General features: G+C 30.2%; 1 protein-coding gene across 1 annotated transcript in view; it reads left to right on the plus strand.

Annotated features, from left to right (window-relative positions):
- Positions 1–27,140, plus strand: part of LOC142323789 (NCK-interacting protein with SH3 domain) — a 66,667-nt gene that overhangs the window by 17,661 nt on the left and 21,866 nt on the right. Inside the window, exons 7-8 of the mRNA XM_075363998.1 lie at positions 20,865–20,968; positions 21,504–21,728. Coding sequence (XP_075220113.1) covers positions 20,865–20,968; positions 21,504–21,728 — 329 coding nt within the window. The remainder of the gene's footprint in view (positions 1–20,864; positions 20,969–21,503; positions 21,729–27,140) is intronic.

A 27,140-nucleotide genomic window follows, 5' to 3' on the forward strand; every position in this document is an offset into this window, starting at 1 on the left:
TTGGAAAAAGAAGTTAAAAGGTACATTTACATATTGATCCATCTCTCTGTTGTAATTTTAATGAAATATTTAACAGTATTATGTAATACTAATAACAGTTCAACTATACATATATATTTATTTGTAATATATATATATATATATATATATATATATATATATATATATATATATATTACAATGTGTAGTTATATTAATATATATATATATATAACACACATATATATATATATATATATATATATATATATATATAGGCAAAACTAATAGGTCTTTTAAAACTAGATTTTTAGAACACATTAGAAATTATAAAAGTGGTAAATTGGGTTTATCTAATATTGCTGACCACCTTATTGATAACAAACATACTATATCTGATATTCAGACAGATTTGGAAATAGTGGAAATCAAGAAATTTAATTTAAATAATAAAAGTAAAAGTTTGGACATTTTGGAGAGATTTTATATATAAATACAAAAGAATTTCCAACTTGATCAACTTTCAGACAGAATATGAAGATGACACTTATAAAAGCGGCAACAGATGGCAGCTTGTTTTTAGATAAAAATAAATGTAATCATAATCTATATAAATAATTTAATTCAAATCCACTCAGTAATGTAACATTGGCTGGCCAGGTTACAAAGTATAAACTTTCTATTTATTTTATTTTTTTAAATTAATTGTAATTTTAAATCTTTTAATTATGATGTCATATATATATATATATATATGTGTGTGTTTAGTTATTTTATTTAATTGACTTCATATGTTTTTGTATATGTGGTTGTAATTTTATTCTTTTAATTTTAATTTGAACATTTTTGTTTGATATGTAATTTTATATAAATATATCGTATATATATGATGTGGGTTCCTGCAAAAGTGCTTTTGGAATAAAAAAAATCAGGTAAGTGTCATTTCATTTACTTTATAATTCTGTACTTGGGTTGTTCAAGTTGGTTTTTGATTATAAAAATACAATATATTGCTATGGAGGAATATGGGTCTTGTAAATATTGACTTTAGAAAAATCATTATTTGTAATAATATTCATAAAAGAATAATATTATAATTTAAGTGGTCCTCCTGGAATATCTATCTGATCAGTATATATATAATTACATTTGAATACTTCCATATGCTACACAATTCTACTAATGAGCTAGAGTTCTCCTCAGGTTCTTTATTATCTGGTGTAAAACTAATTGCTGTACCATATATTTGAATTTATCCGAAAACTTTTGTCCTTGGATAAGCGATGTACTGCTTCTACTCCTTGGTAAGAACACCTTAATCTCCAAAGGGTTTGTGGGCAGGACGGTTATCCATTATCTTGGGAAAAGCACTATCTTGTAAAGCACTCCTTTAAGTAGGATTGTATTCCTTTTCTCTTGATTTCTTTATCCTCAGTTCCTTCCATTAAGTGCATTGTGATTTGTAATAATGCCCACAGGATTCATGATAACAAGTGTAGGAACTATATATAGTGTTGACGTATTGTTATTTGGGTATTTTGATGAAGAAGGTTCTGTATGCACCCATTAGATTTTTATTTCTTATGTAATAGTTATACAAGAAGCCCAACCTGGGATCTAAGGGTAAAATATTTTCCCTCCTAATACATAATCACTTCAGGAAGTCAAAACTGAAATTACCATATATAATATATTTATCTTTTTTATTAGCATTTAATATTTTTACTTTGGTTCCCCTACTTTTTTAATCTATTTTACCTTTACTTTTCCCTCAGTAAGTAAACAAAGGGAAAATTAATTTAAAAAGATATGTCAAAGTTAATGTTTAAAAGAATCTAATTTCACATTATAATTTTAATCAAAAGTGGAAATCAAGTCAAATTTAAACAAAAATCTTAACAGTAATTGTTAAGAAAAAGTTATATGAATAAATTTTGTTTCCAACATATACCTCTTCTTCTCTTTCTACTTAGTAAAAAATATTAATTTATTTTAAAGACTTATAAAAAAAAATGCTGGTTTAAGTTTCTTTTGTTTCTTATTTTTCTTTACTTGTGGAGAATAGAATACTAACTGGCAAGTTTTTTATTGATATAATAGAGGATTCTTCAGTTGTGGTTGCAGTCATAGTATGAAATAAGAAGTAGTTTCTTAAGTAAAAAAATTTCTATTCTCATGATTTGCTTTTATTTCACAGTTAAAAAATTTTTGTTTACATCATAATTTTTCTTATGTCATTAGAAATCAGTTCAATTGGTTTTGTGGTTATTTAGTTATAGTTAAGCTGAGTGCAAAATAGGAAAGTTATTATTTTTACAATATATTATATTTAATATAAATAATTAGTCAATTTAAAAAAAAAAACTGTTACAAATTACATATACACATTTTTAAAAGTACATAAAATGTTATTTCACTAGTAACATTTGATTTTTTTCATATTTTTTTTATTGTCATTATTGAATTATTGTTTATTGTAAAGATTTTTTACAATCAGAAGTTAATAAATTATTTAAAAATCAATATAAATAATTTTAAAAAAAAAGTTAAAAAAAAGGAAAATGAAAAAAGGAAGAAAATGTTGCAAACTAAAAAAAAAGTCAGGAAGAAAATGTTACAAACAGAGAAAGTATAAAAAGATTAAGAGAAGATGATAAATATAAAGAGGAAGAAAACGTAAAGACCATGGAAAGAATAAAAAGATTATGAGAGGATGATGAATATAATGAGAGAGAAAGTCTGAAAACTAGAGAATGTGAACACAAATTAAGACCAGAAGAATTATATCTAACCAAAGAGCGATTAAATGATGGCAACAAAAAAGAAATAAATGAGATGATAATCAACTCCGACTTAGGGAGAATATTGTTCAACAATATCAGAGAAGTAATGAACTAAAAAATAATAATTTTTTGCAATTTAATAAATATCGGGCAGTGTGTATGTTGTTCTTGTGAGGGTCTATTTTTCAGTCACTGTGTAGTTAACTGTAATGTAGATAAAATTAAACTAGGAAATCCAGAAATAATATGATTCTAAATTATGATTTTTAATTAATATTAAATAATCAGATGTTTCACCAAATTTATTATATATACACATATGTAATAATGCCTGTTAATTTATATATACACATTTTTAAAAGTACATGAAATTTTATTTCACTAATAACTTCTGATTTTTTTCATTATTATTTTTTTTTTTTATTGTTATTGTTGAATAATTATTTATTGTATTTTTTTTACAATCACAGGTTAATAATTATTAATAAATCAATATTCAGTATATTTAAATTAAAAAAAAAAAGTTAAAAAAGAAGGAGATGAAGTCAAATTCGAACCGATGTGCCTTTCCCTTTTAAGATCTAAATATTTCATTAATTAAAATTTTATTTGGTTATAACTGGAACCAAGTACCACTTATGATATATCACTGAAAAGCTCTCAGTGAGGGCTTACTACTGCAGTTAAGAAAAAGTCCAAAATCCAAATTTTTTTAGATTTTCGGCTCTTTTGGACACTTGGTTCAGTCGATTGCAATCAAAAGGGGAGGTAGGTGCACAACTAGATGTTACAATAGTCCTAAATCCAAAATTTCAACATACTACTAGTTGTTTCTGAGTTATGCGAGATACATACATACATACAGACGTCACGCCGAGACTAGTCAAAGTGGGTTCAGAAATTGTCAAAATGGATATTTCCATCTGAAAATCCAAATTTCCAAATGATTTTCAGAATCACAATTCTTACTTTGTACAAGGAAGTAATACAAAATAAAAGTATTTTAAAATGTTATCTTTTCATTATATTTAAGTAAAAAAGCTGAAGAAGGGTTGCATAACTTTCTCTGCTTTGCCCTTAACAGATTTTTATTTCAAATATGCCAAATGTATTTTAAATATTAATAACTTAATTTTGCAATATTTTTACTGTAATTGAGAAAAATATTAAAATGTTTAGTAAATGATTTGTGTCTGATTTGACTCCGTTGATCAATTGATGTTTTTATTTTAACAGTTTTGCAGTATTAGAAGTATATTTAAGAAAAAAAATCAAAATTCTTATTAAAAAATTTTAATCCCAATTGAAGCAGTATGAGGCCTCAGATTAATAGTAGAAGAAAGATTAAAGAAAAACAAATCAACATACTTGGCATTTATAGACCTAGAAAAGGCATTCAATAACGTAGACTGGAATAAAATTTTCAGCATTTTAAAAAAATTAGGGTTCAAATACAGAGATAGAAGAACAATTACTAACATGTACAGGAACCAAACAGCAACAGTAATAATTGAAGAACATAAGAAAGAAGCCGTAATAAGAAAGGGAGTCTGACGAGGATGTTCCCTATCCCTGTTATTTTTTAATCTTTACATTGAACTAGCAGTTAATGATGTTAAAGAACAATTTAGATTTGGAGTAACAGTACAAGGTGAAAAGATGAAGATGCTACGATTTGCTGATGATGTAGTAATTCTAGCCAAGAGTAAAAAGGATTTATAAGAAACAATGAATGGCATAGATGAAGTCCTACGCAAGAACTATCGCATGAAAGTAAACAAGAACAAAACAAAAGTAATGAAATGTATTAGAAATAACAAAGATGGACCACTGAATGTGAAAATAGGAGGAGAAAAGATTATGGAGGTAGAAGAATTTTGTTATTTGGGAAGTAGAATTGCTAAAGATGGATGAAGCAGGAGCGATATAAAATGCTGAATAGCACAAGCGAAACGAGCCTTCAGTCAGAAATATAATTTGTTTACATCAACAATTAATTTAAATGTCAGGAAAAATTTTTTGAAAGTATATGTTTGGAGTGTCGCTTTATATGGAAGTGAAGCTTGGACAATCTGAGTATCTGAGAAGAAAAAATTAGAAGCTTTTGAAATGTGGTGCTATAGGAGAATGTTAAAAATCAGATGGGTGGATAAAGTGACAAATGAAGAGGTATTGCAGCAAATAGATGAAGAAAGAAGCATTGGGAAAAATATAGTTAAAAGAAGAGACAGACTTATAGGCTACATACTAAGGCATCCTGGAATAGTCACTTTAATATTGGAAGGACAGGTAGAAGGAAAAAATTGTCTAGGTTTGCAATATGTAAAACAAATTGTTAGGGATGTAGGATGTAGGGGGTATACTGAAATGAAACGACTAGCACTAGATAAGGAATCTTGGAGAGCTGCCTCAAACAAGTCAAATGACTGAAGACAAAAAAAAAATCCCAGTTGATTTCAATTGACAAAATCATATTTTTATCATCAAAATTATACAGTAGCGTATAAAAAAAAATATTTGGTTCTACTTGACTGAACCCCCCCCCCTCCCCCTTGATGAACAGCTACCTCATATAATATTTTTAATAACATTAACAATTTGTAAAACAGATAAAAGTACCAGAAATTATAAAAAAAAGATTTAATTCTTAAGCCAGGTTCCATGGAACCCCTCTACAATTAAAAAGTTCCCATGATATTAACACTAGATACATTTGGATTTTCAGTCTTGAAAATTAAAGTTTAAAAAAATTGATATTTTTAGTATGGGTCCTGTTCAGCACTCTTGCTTTTTGTGACTTAAGTTTATGTTGGAGTAATTATTTGTTTCAATAAGCTGGCCCAATTTAGTGCAGTGTTATTCAACAAAGCTAAAAAAATGTATAGTTTACTGTACTGTGATGCCCTCTTGTTCAATGGTAAAAGATTAGACCAAAATTGGAATGTATATATATATATATAGCCAGATATATGTGCCAAAGTTCAACTTTTTTTTGTCGCTGGACTTTCAAGGTATGAGTAAAAGACTTTAGTAATAATATTGAATATCATCCCCCCTACGTTTAAATCCAATCAACTTAAAACTTTGGAGTTTTAAATAATTTAAGTGCTTTCATTGTACTGAAACTCAATTCTCTACAACCACTATGAAAAGAATAGTGAAAACTCTTCCTCCTTCACCTTTTGTAATTTTGTAAAAATATTTAATGTCATCAGTTCCCCAAATATAACATTTTTTTAGCAATTTTTGAAGAATTTGTATTGAGGAGCCAGTCCGAAGATGTAATCAAAATATAACTGTATTTGGAAATTATCTTTGGGAAATTTCTATACATTTTTTTTGGACAAAGAGGATCTTGAAATATCAATGTGCAAAAGCTACAGTACCCAAAATTTGGCTGATCATTATACTTTCTTTTTATAGCTGTGCTGCAGCAGCAGCTGTAGAAAAGCTCTAGCCAGGAAAGTAAAAATTAAATAAATAAAAGAAATTGTATGAATGTAAAGAAAGCTTATTCTTTTTAATTTAATTAACATATTTTCTTTCCTTTTTATTTTTTGTAAAAGATGTAAAAATTTGTAACTAAATTTTGAACTCAGTTTAAGAGAGATAAGTAATGTGATTATTTGGTCTATTGCCCATAAAATAATAAATTAAACAAAGAATTAAACCGCAAAATAATGAAACATAAGTAAATCAATTAAGAAAAAGAAGTAGTTTGTTTAAAATTTAAAAGATTAATTTTAAAGAATTTCAGTTGGGAAAAGACATTATAAATTGGATTTGCATCAAGGAAAAACATATCTACCATATTCCAACTGCCTTTCTTTGATGTAGAGATTGAAGGAACTATAGTTTTTTCTCAGAAATTACCATGATAATTGCTGTCTATTAATATAGTGATTTTTATTATTTTGAAATTATCATGTTTCACAGTAGTAAGTTGGAAACCCATCTATAGTTTTAATAGTTTTTATTTAACAGTTTCAAAATTACTGATTTGAAAAAGTATAGCTGTTAAATGTTTGCAAGCATTTAAATGTGAAGAGGGAGTTGGGTGCATGAATGTGTGTGTGTGTGTGCGCGCGCGCGCGCGTGTGTGTGTGTGTGTGTGTGTGTGTGAGCATGTACAGCACATGTGAGTGCATGTATTTATGTAAACACTAAACTCAGTTTGTGTGTTAAAAAACTGCAATAAATAAAGATTTTTGCTACAATAACAATTAACAATTTAGTAAACTTATATCAGATAAATTACACACAACATCAATTAATAAGAAGTAAACTAACTCATTGACTGTGGTCAATAGTGAATTTATTGTTGACTAAATTTAATGAGTTAATGTTGACTGAACTAATTGTATATGCAATAACATGTTCTGATTGTTCACTGATTTGTAACACTATTGTATTAATATTTTTTGCTTAATATTAATCAGTTTGTATTGGCATTTCCATTATGCAAGTTTATCTTAAAAAGTTCTTTTTTTTAAAGTAATTAAAGAATTTTTTATGTATTGTTGTGTGAACACTTTCATATTTACAAGTTGACATGTGTTTGTGCACAGATGCTTGCATACCATATGTTAAAACTCATTTGCTACCATAGAAACATGAAAAACATATTCCTACTGACTTTGACAATGACATAAAATTAAAATATTCATATATCTTTAAAAATAGGTTCTGAATAGAAAAAATAATATTTTTACAATTTTTTCATGGAATAAAAATCAGTTGAAGAGTGTACATTTCTGTTTTAAAATTATATAATGGAAATAATACAAAAAATATTTTGACTTACCTTCAAAACCAAACAGTATTTTCTTATAAAATACAGAGAATTCAAAATAGAAAATATGTTTTACCTATTATTTTATTTCAGCTGTAAATTTTCTTTTATGAAAGTGAGTGTTGAAAAATAAACACTACATCCGCATTATAGTGAAATCTTCATCCATTTGAACGTCTATTAAAATTGTTAGACAACTTAGAAAATTTGTTCAGAACATTTTTTGTTGGAATTTTAATCATTTTTTTAATTATTAATCAATAAGTTAAGAAAAGGGGATATGCTGTTAAACTCAGTTTTTGGGAAATATTTTTTTACCACCATGTTCTCCTTTTAGATGAATATTCTCCTTTTAGAACCCATTACACTGTAACCTACAATTATAGATGAAAAACCAGCTTTTAAAACTATTTATTTATTTTATAAGAATATAAATGAAAGCATTTTGTATTTTTTACATATATCTGAAGATTGTTTTATAAAAAAAAAGTATATATATATATATATATATATATATTTATTTCTGTTTGATTATGAATGCTGACCGGAACAAGAGTTCCATATGCTTTTGATGTTGGCAAGGTAACGTCACCTGTTGTATACAACTTAAATATATGGGATATTACAGAGTCTATGAAGGGATGTGCAGTAATGTAGCCATGATTAGCTGAATCATACTGAAAATGTTAGAACTTTGTGATAGTGAACATTTCTGTTTTGTCTACACTACTAGTAATCTTTTTGAAAAGATGAGATCACCATTCTTTGAAGTTCAGAATATTTTGGTTTTCTACATTTTCTACTGGAAACTTTGGTCCTTTATCTTGACTTCTTTTGTCATTAAAACATACTGAGCACGTATGTACACACAATCACAGTGACGAACTATCCTTTTGATTGTTGCTAAGTTCTGATCACAGGTAAAAAACTATGACCACAAATAGGAAAATAATAATAAATAATATTAAAGTCACTGGTCATTATGAATGCCAAAAAAAGCCTAACCAATATATTTCAAGGGCTGTTTTTTTTTCAACTTCCAATGGGCTATAAAAGACACATTGATATAACAAAATGATTTTATTGAGTAGTATCTAAGTTATTTTTCTACGTAATCGCCAAAACGATTGAGGTATTTGTCGTATTGTGACATCAGCTTTCTGATGCCCTCTTCAAAGAAGTTTGCCACCAGTGAGGTAAGGTATATCTTGATAGCTTCCTGAAGTTCTTTGTTGATGGCAAAGTTTTGTCTACCCAACCATGTCTTCAATTCTCGAAAGAGGAGAAAATTGCTAGGTGCTAGGTCTGGACTATATGGTGAATTGTTGAAAACTTCCCGCTTGAATTGTTTGAGAAGGTTCTGCGTCAATTTGGCACAGTGCAGTTGTGGATTAAAACCACACCGGATGAGAGCATGCCTCTTTGTTTTTTCTAGATCACTCTGCAGAGGTGATATAAAGATTTACAATGAAATTGCTTTGTTATTGTTCTCTGCTGCTCCATAAAGTCCACCAACAAGACACCTTTATGGTTCCAAAAAAACTGTACCTATTGTTTTCCTGTTGCTCATTGTCTGTTTGAACTTTTTCGGCTTGTTTGGAGAAGAAGTGTGCACCCACTACTTAGACTGTTCTTTGGTTTCTGGATTGTTATACTGGATCCAAGTCTCATCACCAGTAACAATAGACTTTAAAAACTCTTTACTCTCATTGTCGTAATGTGTGAGAAACATTAAGGCTGATGCCATTCAGTGCGATTTGTGATTGCACTCAACATTTTTTGGACCCAATGTGCACACAGTTTCTGGTATCCTAGATCTTTAGTCACAATTGTGAACAGAGATGACCTTGAAATTTCTGGGATTTCAGCTTATCGTAATTCTCCATTTGTCACAGACAAAATCATCAACACGCTCAAGCAGGCATACAGTAGTGACGGACTTGCATTGTTGTCCACCTTCGTCATGGATGTCCATTCGCCCTTCTTTAAATTTTCTGCACCATTTCCATACAGTAACATCACTCATAAAGTTTTCACCATACACTAGGCTCATTCTGCAATGGATTTCAACAGTGCTACATCCTTCTGCTTGCAGAAAACATATCACACTTTGCAACTCACACTTGGAACATCGATCATAGCGGCCATGTTCAATTGCACGTAGCTTGACTGAGACTGATGCAATGGAGTCGGCAATGGCAGAGGTTGTGGTGGAGGGGACAGCACAACTGCATGATGTGCAGACCTGGCTCCTGCCTATCTCTTGTTTACTTAAATGCTCGATATGAGGTTGAAAAAAAAAACAGCTTTCGTATTACGGTTTTGTTTTTTGCCGTACATATTACGAAAATGAAACTGGAGTCTTAACATAACTGCCTGCCAAAAATCATGATTTTTTTTTTTTTTTAGTCTAACATTGTAAATAAAACTATTACAAACAAACAATAACATGAATCATATGATTTTTGCAATTACAGTAAGTTACATACATGATACAATCCATAATGTTGCATTTCAACAGAATAACAAACAAGTTTGTGAATAAATAAACAATAATATAATTAAATAGTAAATATTTATGTTTAGTTGAAATTATATTTGCATTCTTTTTTTTTTTTGTCTTCAGTCATTTGACTGGTTTGATGCAGCTCTCCAAGATTCCCTATCTAGTGCTAGTCGTTTCATTTCAGTATACCCTCTACATCCTACATCCCCAACAATTTGTTTTACATACTCCAAACGTGGCCTGCCTACACAATTTTTCCCTTCTACCTGTCCTTCCAATATTAACGCGACTATTCCAGGATGCCTTAGTATGTGGCCTATAAGTCTGTCTCTTCTTTTAACTATATTCTTCCAAATGCTTCTTTCTTCATCTATTTGCCGCAATACCTCTTCATTTGTCACTTTATCCACCCATCTGATTTTTAACATTCTCCTATAGCACCACATTTCAAAAGCTTCTAATCTTTTCTTCTCAGATACTCCGATTGTCCAAGTTTCACTTCCATATAAAGCGACACTCCAAACATACACTTTCAAAAATCTTTTCCTGAGATTTAAATTAATTTTTGATGTAAACAAATTATATTTCTTACTGAAGGCTCGTTTAGCTTGTGCTATTCGGCATTTTATATCGCTCCTGCTTCGTCCATCTTTAGTAATTTTACTTCCCAAATAACAAAATTCTTCTACCTCCATAATCTTTTCTCCTCCTATTTTCACATTCAGTGGTCCATCTTTGTTATTTCTACTACATTTCATTACTTTTGTTTTGTTCTTGTTTATTTTCATGCGATAGTTCTTGCGTAGGACTTCATCTATGCCGTTCATTGTTTCTTCTAAATCCTTTTTACTCTCGGCTAGAATTACTATATCATCAGCAAATCGTAGCATCTTTATCTTTTCACCTTGTACTGTTACTCCGAATCTAAATTGTTCTTTAACATCATTAACTGCTAGTTCCATGTAAAGATTAAAAAGTAACGGAGATAGGGAACATCCTTGTCGGACTCCCTTTCTTATTAGGGCTTCTTTCTTATGTTCTTCAATTGTTATTGTTGCTGTTTGGTTCCTGTACATGTTAGCAATTGTTCTTCTATCTCTGTATTTGAACCCTAATTTTTTTAAAATGCTGAACATTTTATTCCAATCTACGTTATCGAAAGCCTTTTCTAGGTCTATAAACGCCAAGTATGTTGGTTTGTTTTTCTTTAATCTTCCTTCTACTATTAATCTGAGGCCTAAAATTGCTTCCCTTGTCCCTATACTTTTCCTGAAACCAAATTGGTCTTCTCCTAACACCTCTTCCACTCTCCTCTCAATTCTTCTGTATAAAATTCTAGTTAAGATTTTTGATGCATGACTAGTTAAACTAATTGTTCTGTATTCTTCACATTTATCTGCCCCTGCTTTCTTTGGTATCATAACTATAACACTTTTTTTGAAGTCTGACGGAAATTCCCCTTTTTCATAAATATTACACACCAGTTTGTATAATCTATCAATCGCTTCCTCACCTGCACTGCGCAGTAATTCTACAGGTATTCCGTCTATTCCAGGAGCCTTTCTGCCATTTAAATCTTTTAATGCTCTCTTAAATTCAGATCTCAGTATTGTTTCTCCCATTTCATCCTCCTCAACTTCCTCTTCTTCCTCTATAAAACCATTTTCTAATTCATTTCCTCCGTATAACTCTTCAATATATTCCACCCATCTATCGACTTTACCTTTCGTATTATATATTGGTGTACCATGTTTGTTTAACACATTATTAGATTTTAATTTATGTACCCCAAAATTTTCCTTAACTTTCCTGTATGCTCCGTCAATTTTACCAATGTTCATTTCTCTTTCCACTTCTGAACACTTTTCTTTAATCCACTCTTCTTTCGCCAGTTTGCATTTCCTATTTATAGCATTTCTTAATTGCCGATAGTTCCTTTTACTTTCTTCATCATTAGCATTCTTATATTTTCTACGTTCATCCATCAGCTGCAATATATTGTCTGAAACCCAAGGTTTTCTACCAGTTCTCTTTATTCCGCCTAAGTTTGCTTCTGCTGATTTAAGAATTTCCTTTTTAACATTCTCCCATTCTTCTTCTACATTTTCTACCATATCTTTTTTACTCAGACCTCTTGCGATGTCCTCCTCAAAAATCTTCTTTACCTCCTCTTCCTCAAGCTTCTCTAAATTCCACCGATTCATCTGACAACTTTTCTTCAGGTTTTTAAACCCCAATCTACATTTCATTATCACCAAATTATGGTCGCTATCAATGTCTGCTCCAGGGTAAGTTTTGCAGTCAACGAGTTGATTTCTAAATCTTTGCTTAACCATGATATAATCTATCTGATACCTTCCAGTATCGCCTGGCTTTTTCCAAGTGTATATTCTTCTATTATGATTTTTAAATTGGGTGTTGGCAATTACTAAATTATACTTCGTGCAAAACTCTATAAGTCGGTCCCCTCTTTCATTCCTTTTGCCCAGCCCGTATTCACCCACTATATTTCCTTCCTTGCCTTTTCCAATGCTTGCATTCCAATCTCCAACTATTATTAAATTTTCATCTCCCTTTACGTGTTTAATTGCTTCATCAATCTCTTCGTATACACACTCTACCTCATCATCATCATGGGCGCTTGTAGGCATATAAACGTTAACAATCGTTGTCGGTTTAGGTTTTGATTTTATCCTTATTACAATGATTCTATCGCTATGCGTTTTGAAATACTCCACTCTCCTCCCTATCTTCTTGTTCATCACGAAACCTACTCCTGCCTGCCCATTATTTGACGCTGAGTTAATTACTCTAAAATCACCTGACCAAAAGTCGCCTTCCTCTTCCCACCGAACCTCACTAATTCCTACTATATCCACATTCACCCTATCCATTTCCCTTTTTAAATTTTCTAGCCTACCAACCTTTTTTAAGCTTCTAACATTCCACGCTCCGACTCGTAGAATGTTATTTTTTAATTTTCTGGTGACCCCTTCCTTAGTAGTCCCCACCCGGAGATCCGAACGGGGGACTATTTTACCTCCGGAATATTTTACCAAGGAAGGCGCCTCCATTGTTGCTATGTGAAAATGCAGAGAGCCACATTTTCTTGGAAAAAAAGCAGCTGTAGTTTTCCATTGCTTTCAGCTGCGCAGTACTCAGAGGACTGAGTGATGTTGATACGGCCGTTTAAGTCATTGTGACTCACGCCCCTAACAACTACTGAAAGAGCTGCTGCCCTCTTTCAGGAATCATTCCTTAGTCTGGCTCTCAACAGATACCTCTCCGATATGGTTGCACCTTCGGTCCAGCTACTCTGTATCCCTGAGCACTCAAGCCCCCTCACCAACGGCAAGGTCTCATGATTCATAGAGGAGGAATTTGCATTCATATGTGCTATAATATTAATAGTACTTATATAAATGTATAATAAATTAATTAAATCAATAGTAATACAATTGAATATTTTAACCTATAGTAGTTTGAAATTACATTCACATTAAATAATAAATAAATCTAGGGAACTGTAATCCTCAATATCAATAAATTATTACTGGTTTCTTATTGCATCTAATATATAAATCAATACATAATCATATAATGTATAATATAGATGTTAAATCATAATTAAATTAATACAAATATGTAAATTAGGTTAGAAATATTAATACAATATTTATGAGCATGTAAACAGTCATATTATAAGAATATAAATCAAATAAAATTACAAGAACAATAGTATGAAAATAATTAAATCAATAAAAAATATTACTTAAAAATATTATTTAAATCAATCATTTGAGATTGGAAATAGGCATAATTTATGCACAGGTTTTCTTAATGGACCATTAACTGTTTTAAATCAATAACCCTTACTAGGTTGTCAGAGCCTGGGTAAACCTGGGTGACAATTCCATTTTTCCAATGCATGGGTGAAGAAGTTTTGTTGATAACTAATACTAAATCTCTAACAAAGATTACAGGATGGAAGACGCCATTTATTGCAGTGCTGTAAATAGTCCTTAGACCATCATCTCCAGGTAGATTGTATAACTTTTTGGAGTAATTGCCTATGGCCTAAGTGATTAATTTTTATTTTTTTGTAATTGGGTTCACGCAAGGAAGTGAGTGGACATCCTATGAAAAGGTGTCCTGGAGATGGAGGTTCTGAATCTCTATGATCTGTTGAAATAGAAAAAATAGGACTGGAATTGAGGCAGACGTTTAGTTTGTGTTAAAATTGTATATAATTCCTCAAAATTAAGGATCATTTGTCCAATTACATAACTCATATGAAAGTTAACGCTTTTGATTGTGCTTTCCCATAAACCACCAAAGTGGGGTGAAGAGGGAAGAATAAATGACCAGGTTATACCTTCTGTAATTGTGAATGCTTGAATGTCTGATTTTAGTTTTTCTGAATTTAAAAATCAATACAAATTATGAACTGTATTTTTGCCGCAACGGAAATTGGAACTGTTATTAGGAAAAACTTGGAACTGTTATTAGGAAAAACTTGAGTGGGAATACCCCTACATGGTATAAATCTTTTAAATTCTTCAATAAATTACTGTGAAGTCAGATCAGAAACATTCTAAATGAATAGCTTTAGTAGTGAGATGTATGAAAAGTCCTATATAAAATTTACTGAAGGTCTTAGATCTCTGCCCGTCATGACGAATCATAATTGTACTGCTGTAGTCTACTGCGCGTGTAGAGAATGGTTGGGAAAGAATAACTGTGGAAGATAATTGACCAAGCTGTTGTATCTGACTTTTTGCATTTTATCAAAAGCATGTCATACATTTACGAATGGTAGAAGAAATAATTTTCTTACCATTTATTATCCGATATATCTAATGAAAAGAATGATGTGTTAATTGAACACCTGAATGCAAAAGATGCAAATGCTCAGCGTTAATAATCAGTTTTGTAATATTTGCATTTGGATGTAAAATAAGAGGATGTTTACATGGCAATGTAATACAGAGTGTTGTAATCTGTCTCTTGCAGGAAGCAAGCCTAAATTACCCAGAAATGGATCAAGTTTGCTGTAATTAGAAATAGTTTGATTGTTTTTAAGATCATTTATTTCGTAACTAAAATGCATGTGTTGCAATTGTTGAATAAAAAAGTTTGATTTAATTCCTTTGTAGTTAGAGAACCAATGATTCATTCCATTTTAATTGATTTAGCATTATGAAAAAATCTAAAACAAACTAAATGTGCGAATTAAAGTGTGAAGTGAAGAAAATCGTTTTGTGTAATTGAATACAACAGTAGATACAGAAGATGTTACTATATTTTCCATTTTTCTAATAAATATTCAGAATTCATATTACACTTATTAAATAGTATTATTATTATCTTTCGCCAGTGGAAAAAAGATTGTGAAAGCCTTTGAAGACCGTGCCACCAAAGTGACATGTCAAGTAATTTACTTGGTGTACAACCTTAGACAGTACATCTGCTGAATTATCAGAGACTTTGACATAATGCCAATTAGCATTTGAAGTATTTTTCTGAGTTTCAGAAATTCTATTGCTGACAAATATTTCCATGAATCCAATATAGTGCTATTGCAGAATCTGTGTATAAGTATATCTTTCCAAAATGTATGTTTAAGACAGTAACTACCTTTAATAATGAACGACTAAGTAGTAAACAACCACAAGGTTCAAGTCTTGGTAGTGTAATTTATTTCAAGGATGCTAATTTTGATTTAAAACAAAGTAAATTAGAAGAAGTTATATGGTCGGCATATATAATTCATATGTAAATGCAACAGCCATAGCCTTTATAGAGGCATCGGAGAATCCATGTATTTGAATTGAATTAATTCTACTATCAGTGTCAGGTTTGATGGAACGATTTATTTTAATTGATTCATTCAAATGCAACTGGTTGTATAAATTGAGCAATTGTGTTAGTAACATGTTGGGTAATATTTCATCCTAATTAATTTTAAGTTGCCACAACAATTGCATAAAATATTAATGTGAAAAAACAGTAGGACCAATGAGATCTAAAGGATCAAATACCCTGCTATAATGGACAGAATATTTCTTTTAGTGTGCTTTTTAGAATCATTAGAATGAGAAATTTGGAAACTCCTAAAGTACGTAAATTCTGTTCTTGAATTGAAGGAATGGAAGACTTGTGCAGGTGAAGAAATGGTATTATTATTGGAAACCATTTGTGGAGTGGAAAACCATATTGTTGTAATAATTTAAAAAATATCAGTTTTCAATTGAATAACTTCATTTAAGTTATCTGAACCTGTTATTAGATCATCAGCATAAAAATCATTTGAAATGGCCTTGGAAGTTTGTGAAAAATCATTCACATTTTCATTAGTCATTTGAATTAGAGATCTAGTGGCTAAATATGGTGCACAAGTGGTCCCATATGTTATGGTTCATAATGCAAAGTGTTTTATCTCTTGATCTGGAAAATCACGCCAATTAATACATTGTAAATTGGAATCACTAGGTTTAACTAATACTTTACAATACATTTTAGCTATGTCAGATGTAATAACGTAATTATGGATTCTGAATCTAAGCAATATGGAAAATAGGTCTTGTTGGACTACAGATCTGACTAATAAAGTGTCATTAAGGGATAGGCCATTAGTAGTTTAGCTGAACCTTCAAAGACAACTTGAATTTTAGTAGTTAGATTAGAAGGACTGAATACTGGATGTTGGGGTAAATAGCACACATTCGATTTGTTAATTAACAAATCATTGGAATTGAGTAATGACATGTGACCTAATTCTAAATATTCCTGAATGAAAGCGGAGTAATACCTTTTAAGATTGGCATTGTTGATTAGTTTACTTTCTAAAGATAACAATCTATTTTTAGCATTAATAAGAGAATCATCTAGTTGAATGTTATTATCTTTGCGTGATAAAAACACGACAAATTTGCCCTTATTATTTTGAGTAGTTTTGGATTGAAAATGTTTTCCACATGTAGAGATTTCATTAATTGCAGTATCAGTATTAACTTCTTCAATTTTCCAGAAATTTTTGAGTATAATTGAAAGATTTTTATGAGTGTTATGGGCAAGTAAAGATGCGACAGTATTGTTGCCCTTAACGTTATTAGGAATGGCAACCACTAAGTATATATACTAATTTAGTTTACTGAATAATAGGATATCTGGAATTTCAAATGAATTTCCGAGGCAAGATGAGGCTCAAATAGAATTGAGCTCCAATCAAAATGGCAGTGTTACTTGCCATATTGAACTTGGGATCTGCTAGAAATGCATTATTAGGAAGATTAAGATTTGAAATGTCAAATGTGGTTGATGGAAGGCCCTCTGATTACTATTATGCCCCAGAAATTCTCTGCATTCATTGATGGACAAATTTAAAAATTCTTTACATTTTTGTAAATGATGGTTTGAATTACAAAATAAACGTTGCTTAAACTTAAATTTTGAAAACTGACATTATTTCTTTTAAATTGCTTGTTATGATTCAAGGTAAAGTGTTTGTTAAAAGCTTTGGTTGAGTTGTTATGATGCTGTCCTTTTGTTTTGTTTTCTGTTTTCACTTGTGTGTGAAGTGAATGCATTAATATTTTCTAGAAATTGTTGTCTGGAATTAATTCAATAAAGTCTTTGAAGGTGGGAAACCTTTGATTTGAAAACTTTCCTTCCATAATCTTCAGGTATTGTAGTCCAATTTTGATGTTAGAAATAGGATGACAATAAATTCATATGTGTTTACAGGAAGTTGCAGTAATTCAAGCAAATTTACATATGAAGAGATTTCATAATAAATTTGGATAAAATATCTGCAGATTCTCTTTTTATAGAATCTGACCTTAAAATGCACTCAGCATTATGAAATGCAAATATATATTTGTTATCAAATCGTGTTTTTAATAATTCTAGAGCATTAACATAGTTTTCATTTGTTATTGGCAGATTTTTAATGAAGGCTTTATCCTTCAAAGAGGAATGTAAATAGTGTAATTTTTGAATATTAGATAAATCATCTCTATTATGTACTAAATCAATAAATATATTAAAATAGTGCTACCACTCTAAGACATTACCTATAGTAAAGGTATATTAATGGGTTGTAGTTGTGTTTGCTTAAATGCTGTATTTGAACTGAATTCTTGATTAGATGTTTTTTGACTATTATTTATTAAATGTTGCAATTTGGACTCTACAGTACACAAGTCTTCTTTGACTTGTATGCGATTCGAAGCTAAAACCTCCTCAAAATATTCCAATTCAATTTCTTGAATGGTGTCGTATCTGCTTCGCAGTTCTAGAAATTCCTTATTTTAATTTGTAAGGTGGGAATATCACCTTGTGAAGGATCATAATTGTGAGTAAATGTACCAATCCTAGTTATATCGGCCTTTACTACCCCTCTTTGCCTAATCAATTGTTCCCTATTCACAATAATAGTAATAACTTAAATTAACAATGTGAATTATTAACTATGTAAATTAAATAAGTAAATTAACTAAGTAAATTAAATATGAAATGAATCAAATGTTATTACATAAATGATGAAACAGTGTAAATTAAATGTAATAATAAATTATAAAAGATATTATGTAAATGATGTTGTAGATCAAATTGCTGTAAACCCTTTTATTGTAGTAATTTGTTGAACATTAAGATTCTTGGGAATTTTAGATTATATCTGTGATTCTGGAAGATCAAAGTGATCTTCAAAATTTCGGATTATATCTGTAGTTCTAGAAGACCAAAAATGATAATTCTTCAAAATTTCAGATTTTATCTGTAGTTCTGGAAGACTAAAAATGATGATTCTTCAAAGTTGCAGATTATATCTATGGCCGGAGGACCAAAATTGTTGAATTTTGAAGTGTAACAAAAAGGTGAAAATTTATAAAAAGTAAGAAAATAAGTGAAAATTTTTATTTTTACAAATAAAAAAAGGAGGAGTCTTAACACCCACTACATCATTTATGTTTTCACAAACTTTAGTTATCACCTTTAACTTTTATAAAATTTATTAGTGTGTCTTTTATGAACTAACATATAGTTGCAACAGTAAGTTTAGCATTGTAATTTTATTGTTCAGTTTCATGTCCTCCTTGTTAATGATAAACAAACTATGTAACTTTTTTTAATATTTACATTAGGCATATAAATATATTAATCCAGTTCAACAGCTGTTTTATAATACTTATTTTTTCTTTTTAATCCTATTGTTAATTAATTCATTCCCATTTAATGTAACTTTGATTTACTTTACAATTTGATGTAACTTAATATGAATCTAAATAAAATACTTCTTAAAATATAAATTATGTACATGTACATAATACCAATTAACCTCAAAAATGTTAAGTTACTAATAATACAATATTAAAATAAATGAAATGTATCTAAATCTGTTATAAATTACATAAAATAAAAATAAAATTGATCACATTGGTCCATGGTGCAGTGGAACATTGGTCCATGGTCCAGTGGCATAAGTTCTGAATACTGGAAGGTGCATTTAGGCACAATTATTTGAACAATGACTTCGTTTTGATCGTTAATTTTGATTATAAATTTGGAATCTTTCAGATCTATAATCAAAATTTTCTTAAAAACTTATACTTTTCTTGGTCACTCAAAAATGGAAACATGTCATACATTTTCTTAACTGTTAAATATGAATCTAAATATCTTACCTTTTTTTGACAAATAATGGGATATTGAAAAACTGTCGATGTGTTGAATTTTTATAACAATGCTCTTTAATTTTGTAGGTTGATTACTGTGTCTTTATGTATAAGCTCAGTTAATCTGACCTAATTTTATTTGAGCGTAATATGTAAATGTTTTTGCACACCTGAATTTTGGTGTTAGCTTTCATGGCAAAAAAATCAAATGACAGAAGTTATTTTGATTATTTTTAGACCTGTTGCCCAACATCTCATCTGTCAATCAATTCTAGCAAGAAAGTATCTCTTTAATTTTTTGGCCTACCACTGTAAACATTTTTAATAATATTGTTCTTTTCTTCATCACTAAACTGGTGCATGCACTTTCCCAATAACCACAATCAGGACCTATATTTTTCTTCATTAGTTTACCTGTTTTCATCACAAATTCAGCATCACTTAACCTAGTTTCTCAGTTACCTTTAATTTTTCATTAGCTCCTCTCGTGAAAGGAAATTATCACTATTAGATTCTGAAATTATTTAAAAGTAAATATGCCAGTTTGAAAAATGCAAAATAAAAAGATTAAATCGCAACACACTGTACTAATAACAAACACAAATCAGAACTGATACTTTTTATGAATTTAAGGTTAGGTTAGGAATGTACACAGTTATAAAAGAAAATCATGCCACTGCCTTTTAGTTTACCACAGGAATTTAGAATGTAAAAACCCTGATATATTCTAAGATATATAAATGCTTCTTTTGCGTTATTATTTTTAATATGGATAGTTCTCGTTTTAGAACTCAGTTATTGATGGTTTGTCAAAACTGGGTACAAAAAGGGGAATATTCTGGGAGTGTTAACATTTTAGAACTAACTTGTATAAAATACCTTCAGATATAGCTATTTAAAGTAATGGGATCTTCTTTTTCTTTTTCATCTCAATTGACAGCTTGGAAAAATGAATAAAATGGCTATTCCAAGTAAAATTACACCAAAAATAGAATTAGGTCTTTTAGATCTTTTAGGAATTAGGTCCCTTTTAGATCTTGCTGATTCTATTGTTTTTTTTGCTTTTTTTAATATTTCATTAAGAATATGATTTATTTTTATATTATCTGATAAATATTTTTTGACAGGGATATGCAAAGCAGTGCAAAAGATGTTACAAGACTTATTAATTCAGCAAATCTATTAGCGATGATATTTTGTATGGGTGAACCAATGCCTGTTACACACCTTGGTAAGTAAAAGAAAAGGTATTATTTTATTTTTCTCTAGATTAAATTGCTTGTAATGCACCACCAGTCATTCAAGCACAAATTTAATAAAAACCGTTTTGATTTCAAATTTAATAAATTTGAAATACATTTTTCCTTTCACACTATATAATTTGTTTACACAGGTGCATTTTTTTATCTTATTAAAAAATATTTCAATTATGTGGTCCCTCATTTTCTGTAACTAAATGTAAGTTAAGTAATTAAAATAAAAAATAAATTGCTATATCTACTGAACATCCAAGGTTAAGTGGTAGTGTTTCTTCTTTCATCCAAAAAGTTGGATGGTAAAAACAAATAAACATCTTAAGAAAGCCAAAAATTCTAATTTTGATGTGGTCCATTTTTGTTAATTTATTAACTTATTTCAACGCTATTTTTATTGCTTTTAAAGAGAAATATTTTGAAAATTAAATGATCATATTGTTGTTTATATTTTAATTTTAATGTATTTATTATATAAATAAAATATATTTTTATGTATAATCTTTTTTACAGAACATATTGGTTGTGATTTTATATCATTTGTGTTGAATATGATGGAAGAGCCTCCAGAAACGGATAACCATGAGCAAATACCTGACATGTTTTTTAGATTAATATTGTCATATAATTTGCAGTTTACAATTTTGTCTACTGATAATGTTGTAGTACAAGCATTAGCAAAAAGAAACTCTGCTAAAACATTAACAGAAAAAATTTTATTTACTTTAAATAGAGAAGGTAATATATTTACAGAAAGCTTAGTTATTTATTTACATTATTATTTATTTATTTAGAATTTTTTTCATTGCTTGATGTTTTGAGGTTTTAAAACCTCACTTGAGGTTTTTCTTGATCCAAAATCAAGAAAAATTTTGGTTCAAAAATTCTATGTCTATCTAAATACATTGATTTGTTTTTATACCTCAACAATGGCTTATTTTACAGTCATATAATTTAGTATTGTAGCTTTTACATAACTAGCACTGATTTTGTTAAATAAATAAAAAAATCAAATGAGTACTGTGAATAGTTTGCACATTTTCATATTTTGCTCATTAGTTTTTAGGTAATAAAAAAATAACATTTTTGATTTTTATTCTACCCTTTTAATTACAATTTTTTTGTTACCTTTATCATTTCCCAAATAAGGGTTTATGTAGTTGGTAACAGTTTATGAAGGAATGGGATAATACTTTTCCGTTTCTTAAAGGGATTCCGTTTTATAACTGTTCCAACCTGCCGATTTGAGTTTTATTTTTAACATTATGGGAGTGGAAACATTTTTCAAACTTTATCAAGGTGTTTAAATTATTGAAATCCTTAAAAATAGTTTTATTAATAGGGTCCAATCAATTTGAAGTGTCCCAAAAAACACATAAGCTGGTCGCTTGACCAATTTAAAAAAAAATTGAAACTTACCCACTTGTTTCCTACATGTTTCAGGACCTTAAAACTATTTCTTTTTAATTTTTTATTTAAGCAGTTAACTGTAGAGGCCATTTTTGTTATGGTGTTTTTTGTAAGAGTTTACAAAAAAAATCATAACTAAAACTCTACTGGTCCTGGAAAGATGAAACAAAAAGCAATTTAATCATATTTTCTCAAGGTAAAAGATTGTTCAGTAGTTTATTTATCTATCTCTTCTTTCTATGAGAAAATTACCAATAAAGTTGAACATGAAAAACGGTGAAATTTCACTTTTGGTAATTTTTTTCAAGAGGCAGGAATGGCATACCAATTAGAATTATTTTTTTATATGTAGGTGGTATATGTTAGTAGTTTACCATAAATAATATTAATGGTGATATACTTACCTCTAAATGTTTATGAATTTTAGAAAACTAATTTTTTTTTAAATTCAAATTTTGACTTCAAAATAACTGTGATGATAACTGTGATAAAAATCTCAAATTTGCACAACTTACAGTATTTTTGTAGATGTTTGTGGCAAATAAAATGGTTTCTTGTGTATTGCACTAATAAAAAAGTTATAACCTCTCAAAAATCATGAAAAACCTGTTAAAAGTGATACCATTTTGACTCACTAAATAAGTGCTCCAAGGGGGTTTCTTGTCTTCTTTGCACTTAAAATTTTTTATATTTAGCCCCTATGTTGTTGAAGTTGATGTTTTCAATACTTTTAAAATAGTTTTTTTTTTTAAATTATTAATGATAGGTCGTAATTTAATGATAACTTAACCAATAACAACAACCTAATACAGTTTTAATTCAAAAATGCTTGTAAAACTTGCCCAAACTGAGATTTCAATGAGTAGCCTATATATTTTTTCAAGAATTCATTTTTATTTTTATATTGGTTTATTTTTGTAAACATCATTGAAGAAAAATTAATTGTAGCAAAATTTTATTTATTCTTCAATGAAATAGCCTGTTTTTGTAGCAATGAAAATTTATTATTTAGTGTGGTTAACCAACAGCTGTGATATCTTCTGATAACTCTCTTGAGATTGTGTGAGAACGACCTGTCACTGTAGTTAGTTCAAGTGATGTCAACTTTTTCAGGACTTTGCAGATCAGTACCCACACTTTCTCTTGTTCAGACTTTTGAAATGATGTACGTGATCTAGCTGGATGGAAAAAATGAATCTGTACATCGTCATTTTCGAGGCTAATATTTACCACTACTTCTCTTATCCACCACTGTTTGTCATACACACAAACAATAGAGTCTTTTCCATAAGTGAAAAGTGGTACAATACTTGACACAGGATGGTCTTCATAGTCCTTGTAGTCTGAAGTAAAGTAGCATCTTACAATGCCTTCTGACACAGGAACATACTTGTGGTAGCTTCTAGTAACAGCACCTCTTTCACAGCAGTCAAAACAGTTTTTTAGAGTTTCTGAAATCTTATTTATCTCATCTGATTTAATCAAAAAATACTTGATGTTTTTCAGCTTGTGATTACAAAATGGATACATTTCATCAATGTTTAGCATCTGACTGTTTATTGGCCTTTATAGGCTTGCTTTTGCCACTTTTTTTGTTCCTCCCACACTATCATAGGCGTTTTTCCCATGTGATGATCCAAAGAAGTGCCATTGAGCTTCAAGGTCGAAATCTTTTTTGTGACTGCACAAATTAGCAAAATTCTTTTTATTTTTATACTGACTTGAATGAAGCACTATCAGTAAAATAGATGAGTTTTTTAATGTTCTGGTGTACTTTCTTGATAAGGTCTGTTAAAGTTTTTAAAAGCAATAAAATGTTGCTGTATCGTGCTTCAAGTGATCACTTAAAATACAGACACTTTTGTGCTGTAATACATCATTTTCCTTGAAATAGAACACAAAAGGGTGAACTGTGGCTTGGCTGACCCAATGGAATCTTTGTATCTCATTTTGAACAAGAAATGAAAAAGTCTGCCAACACAAAACATTCTTCTTCACCTAATTGTGATTTTTTCTTCTTGAAAAACTGAACTTGAGATTTTGACATGAAATTGTGAGTTTTCAGCTTTTCCAATTTTCCACTAATGATTCGAGGGGTAGCTTGTTTTGTACAGTGTTTTTCTTAGCATCTTAGTACAGGGTGATTCAAAGAAATGGGAAATGTTGAAAGTTGTGTTGGTAGCTGTGGGCGATTGGTACCACTTGATAAGTGGCGCCAGCCTCTCTAACCTATCCTGCCATTTAGTTGTCATGGATCCTTGGAGTGGTGCGCAATGTGGATTTGCTATCAACGCGTCTTACAAAAACAATGGCAGTGTGGAGGGAGCGCGTAGAGAATTTCACCGTCATTTTAATCTGGGACGGCACGACCGTGTTCCATCAGCACATGCAATTAAAATATGGCTATCTAATTTTGAGGAAACTGGTTCGGCAATGAAAAAGAAACCTCCAGGCCGTGAGTGAACCGTCCGTACACCACAGAATGTTCAAGCTTACAAGATGCTGTCAAACGAAGTCCACATCGGTCAATCTGTCGTCTCTCAGCATCTTTACAATTGCATAGTTCAGGTGTTCGAAGATAGTTAGTGAAGGACTTGCAATACCATCCATACAAGTTGCAGATCGTCCAGGAACTGAAACCGAACGATGCAGTTGTGCAAGCACAATTCTGTAATGTAATGCTTCAGAAGATAAATGATAACAAAGAGTTTGTTCACGAACTGTGGATGTCAGACGAAGTGCATTTCCACCTCAGTGGATTTGTTAACAAGCAAAATTTCAGATACTGGGCACAAGAAAATCCTACGCAGCTACACCAGCGTCCGTTGCACAGCCAGAAAGTGAACGTGTGGACTGCTATGTCATCTTACGGTGTTATAGGCCCTTATTTTTTTGAGGATGACAACGGTCTTGCGATTACAGTGACGTCAGCTCGTTATGTAGCCATGCTTGAAACCTTTGTTGTGGAACAACAAAAGAGATTTCTACCAATTCTTAACATAGCCTGGTTTCAACAAGACGGAGAAACGTCACATACTGCACGAATATCGATGGCAACTGTACGTCGATTGTTTGGACAACGTGTCATTTCACGAAATGGTGACATAGATATATATATGTGACATAGGAGGCCACATAGATGGCCTCCCAGATTGCCTGCGATTACTTTTTGTGGGGTCACCTTAAAAGCAAAGTGTTCCACAGTAGACCTGCTACAACGGAAGAACTGAAGGCAAAGATCCGAGAAGCAATTGCGGAAATTCCAGTTGAAATGTTACGTCAAACCATGAGCAATTTAACGAAGAGACTTCGTGAGTGTTTACGTAGAAGAGGAGGTAACCTGCAAGATGTCATCTTTAAAAAATAAACTAAAATGTATGTATCCTAAAATGGCAACATTTGTACAATTACGGGAAATAAAATTCATTTTCTAAAAAACATTTTTCATTAATGTTATTTAATTTTTTAAATTTTCCGTTTCTTTGAATCACCCTTTACAAGGAAAAAAATTAGTTATCATTTGTGTTAATTTGTATAACCCTTTATTGGTTTAGAAAGTTGATTCTGGGTTACATTTTTTATCTTTCTTCAGTTAAGAAATACCTAACATTTGTTATTTGTCTTCATAAAATAACACAACTGTTTTAATTATGTCATTACTAATTCCTGGTTTATGTCTTTTACCTAACTCCAGTAGTATGCCTTGCTCATTAACTAATTTAGTAAGTCTAACCAAACGCTCAGACACATTGAACTCTGATATTATTTTAGATCTGGTCAAAGATTGGGGAAGTAAACTGATAATTTTAACCTTATCTTCTTTAGAAACAAGAACACATTTTTCTTTTAGTTTTAAAATAAGATCATCATATTCACGTGAAGAAGATTGATCTGGATTTTAATTTTCAGCAACTTTTGATTCAAAACACAATTCAAGATTCTTTTTTAATTTTTCAGATACCTTATTTATTTTTAATTTTAATGCTGATAGCCTTTGATCCATGCTTAATTTTTTTTCAATTTTAATGGAGGTGATACACCCAAAATGCTATAAACAACATCTAATTGTTCAATATTGTGATGTGGTGTAATGTATTGCTCTTGGTCTTTGCATTCATATAGTTCTTTGTTCTGCTGAGAAAAAATACTTTTGAAATAATTAACACAAAGAAACTTTCCAGCAACTAAATTTAAATTTGGAAAAATGTGTTCTTTTAGAGCTTGCTCTAATGTTATTTCTCTTAAGTTTTTCTTAACTGTTCTCAAAAGGTCAAAAGAGAACTGTCCATACAGGTGACTTAATTTTGACAAAAACATTTTTTCATGATATTTACAAACACTAGTGACATCTGAATTAACACTTTAAATAATAAGTTGTTGGTTTTCATCACTAAATTCACAAATTTTAATGAGTTCTTTTGGTACTGTATCATATACTGTTTTGTTACACTCTTCATTCACATAAATTCCTACGGAATATTGTTCTTCCATTGTTTTATGTGAAATTACTTGAAAATAATGTATAAATTTAACTGATTTTAAAATTTGCAAATATAATATTATAAAGTAAAACTTGTTTATTTAATAAACACTTCCAAACACAGGATAAAATTTGAGGCGCTAGGTAAAGATGTGAACAGGTCACTGACTAATGTCAGACTGACCAGTCTGTAACTGCAAAGCTAAATGATGCAACAAGCATAAATGAGCATGTTGCAACATGAATTTTCCTGACGACTG

Source organism: Lycorma delicatula, chromosome 4 (assembly GCF_047948215.1).
Source record: "Lycorma delicatula isolate Av1 chromosome 4, ASM4794821v1, whole genome shotgun sequence".
Taxonomy (NCBI): Eukaryota; Metazoa; Arthropoda; class Insecta; order Hemiptera; family Fulgoridae; genus Lycorma; species Lycorma delicatula.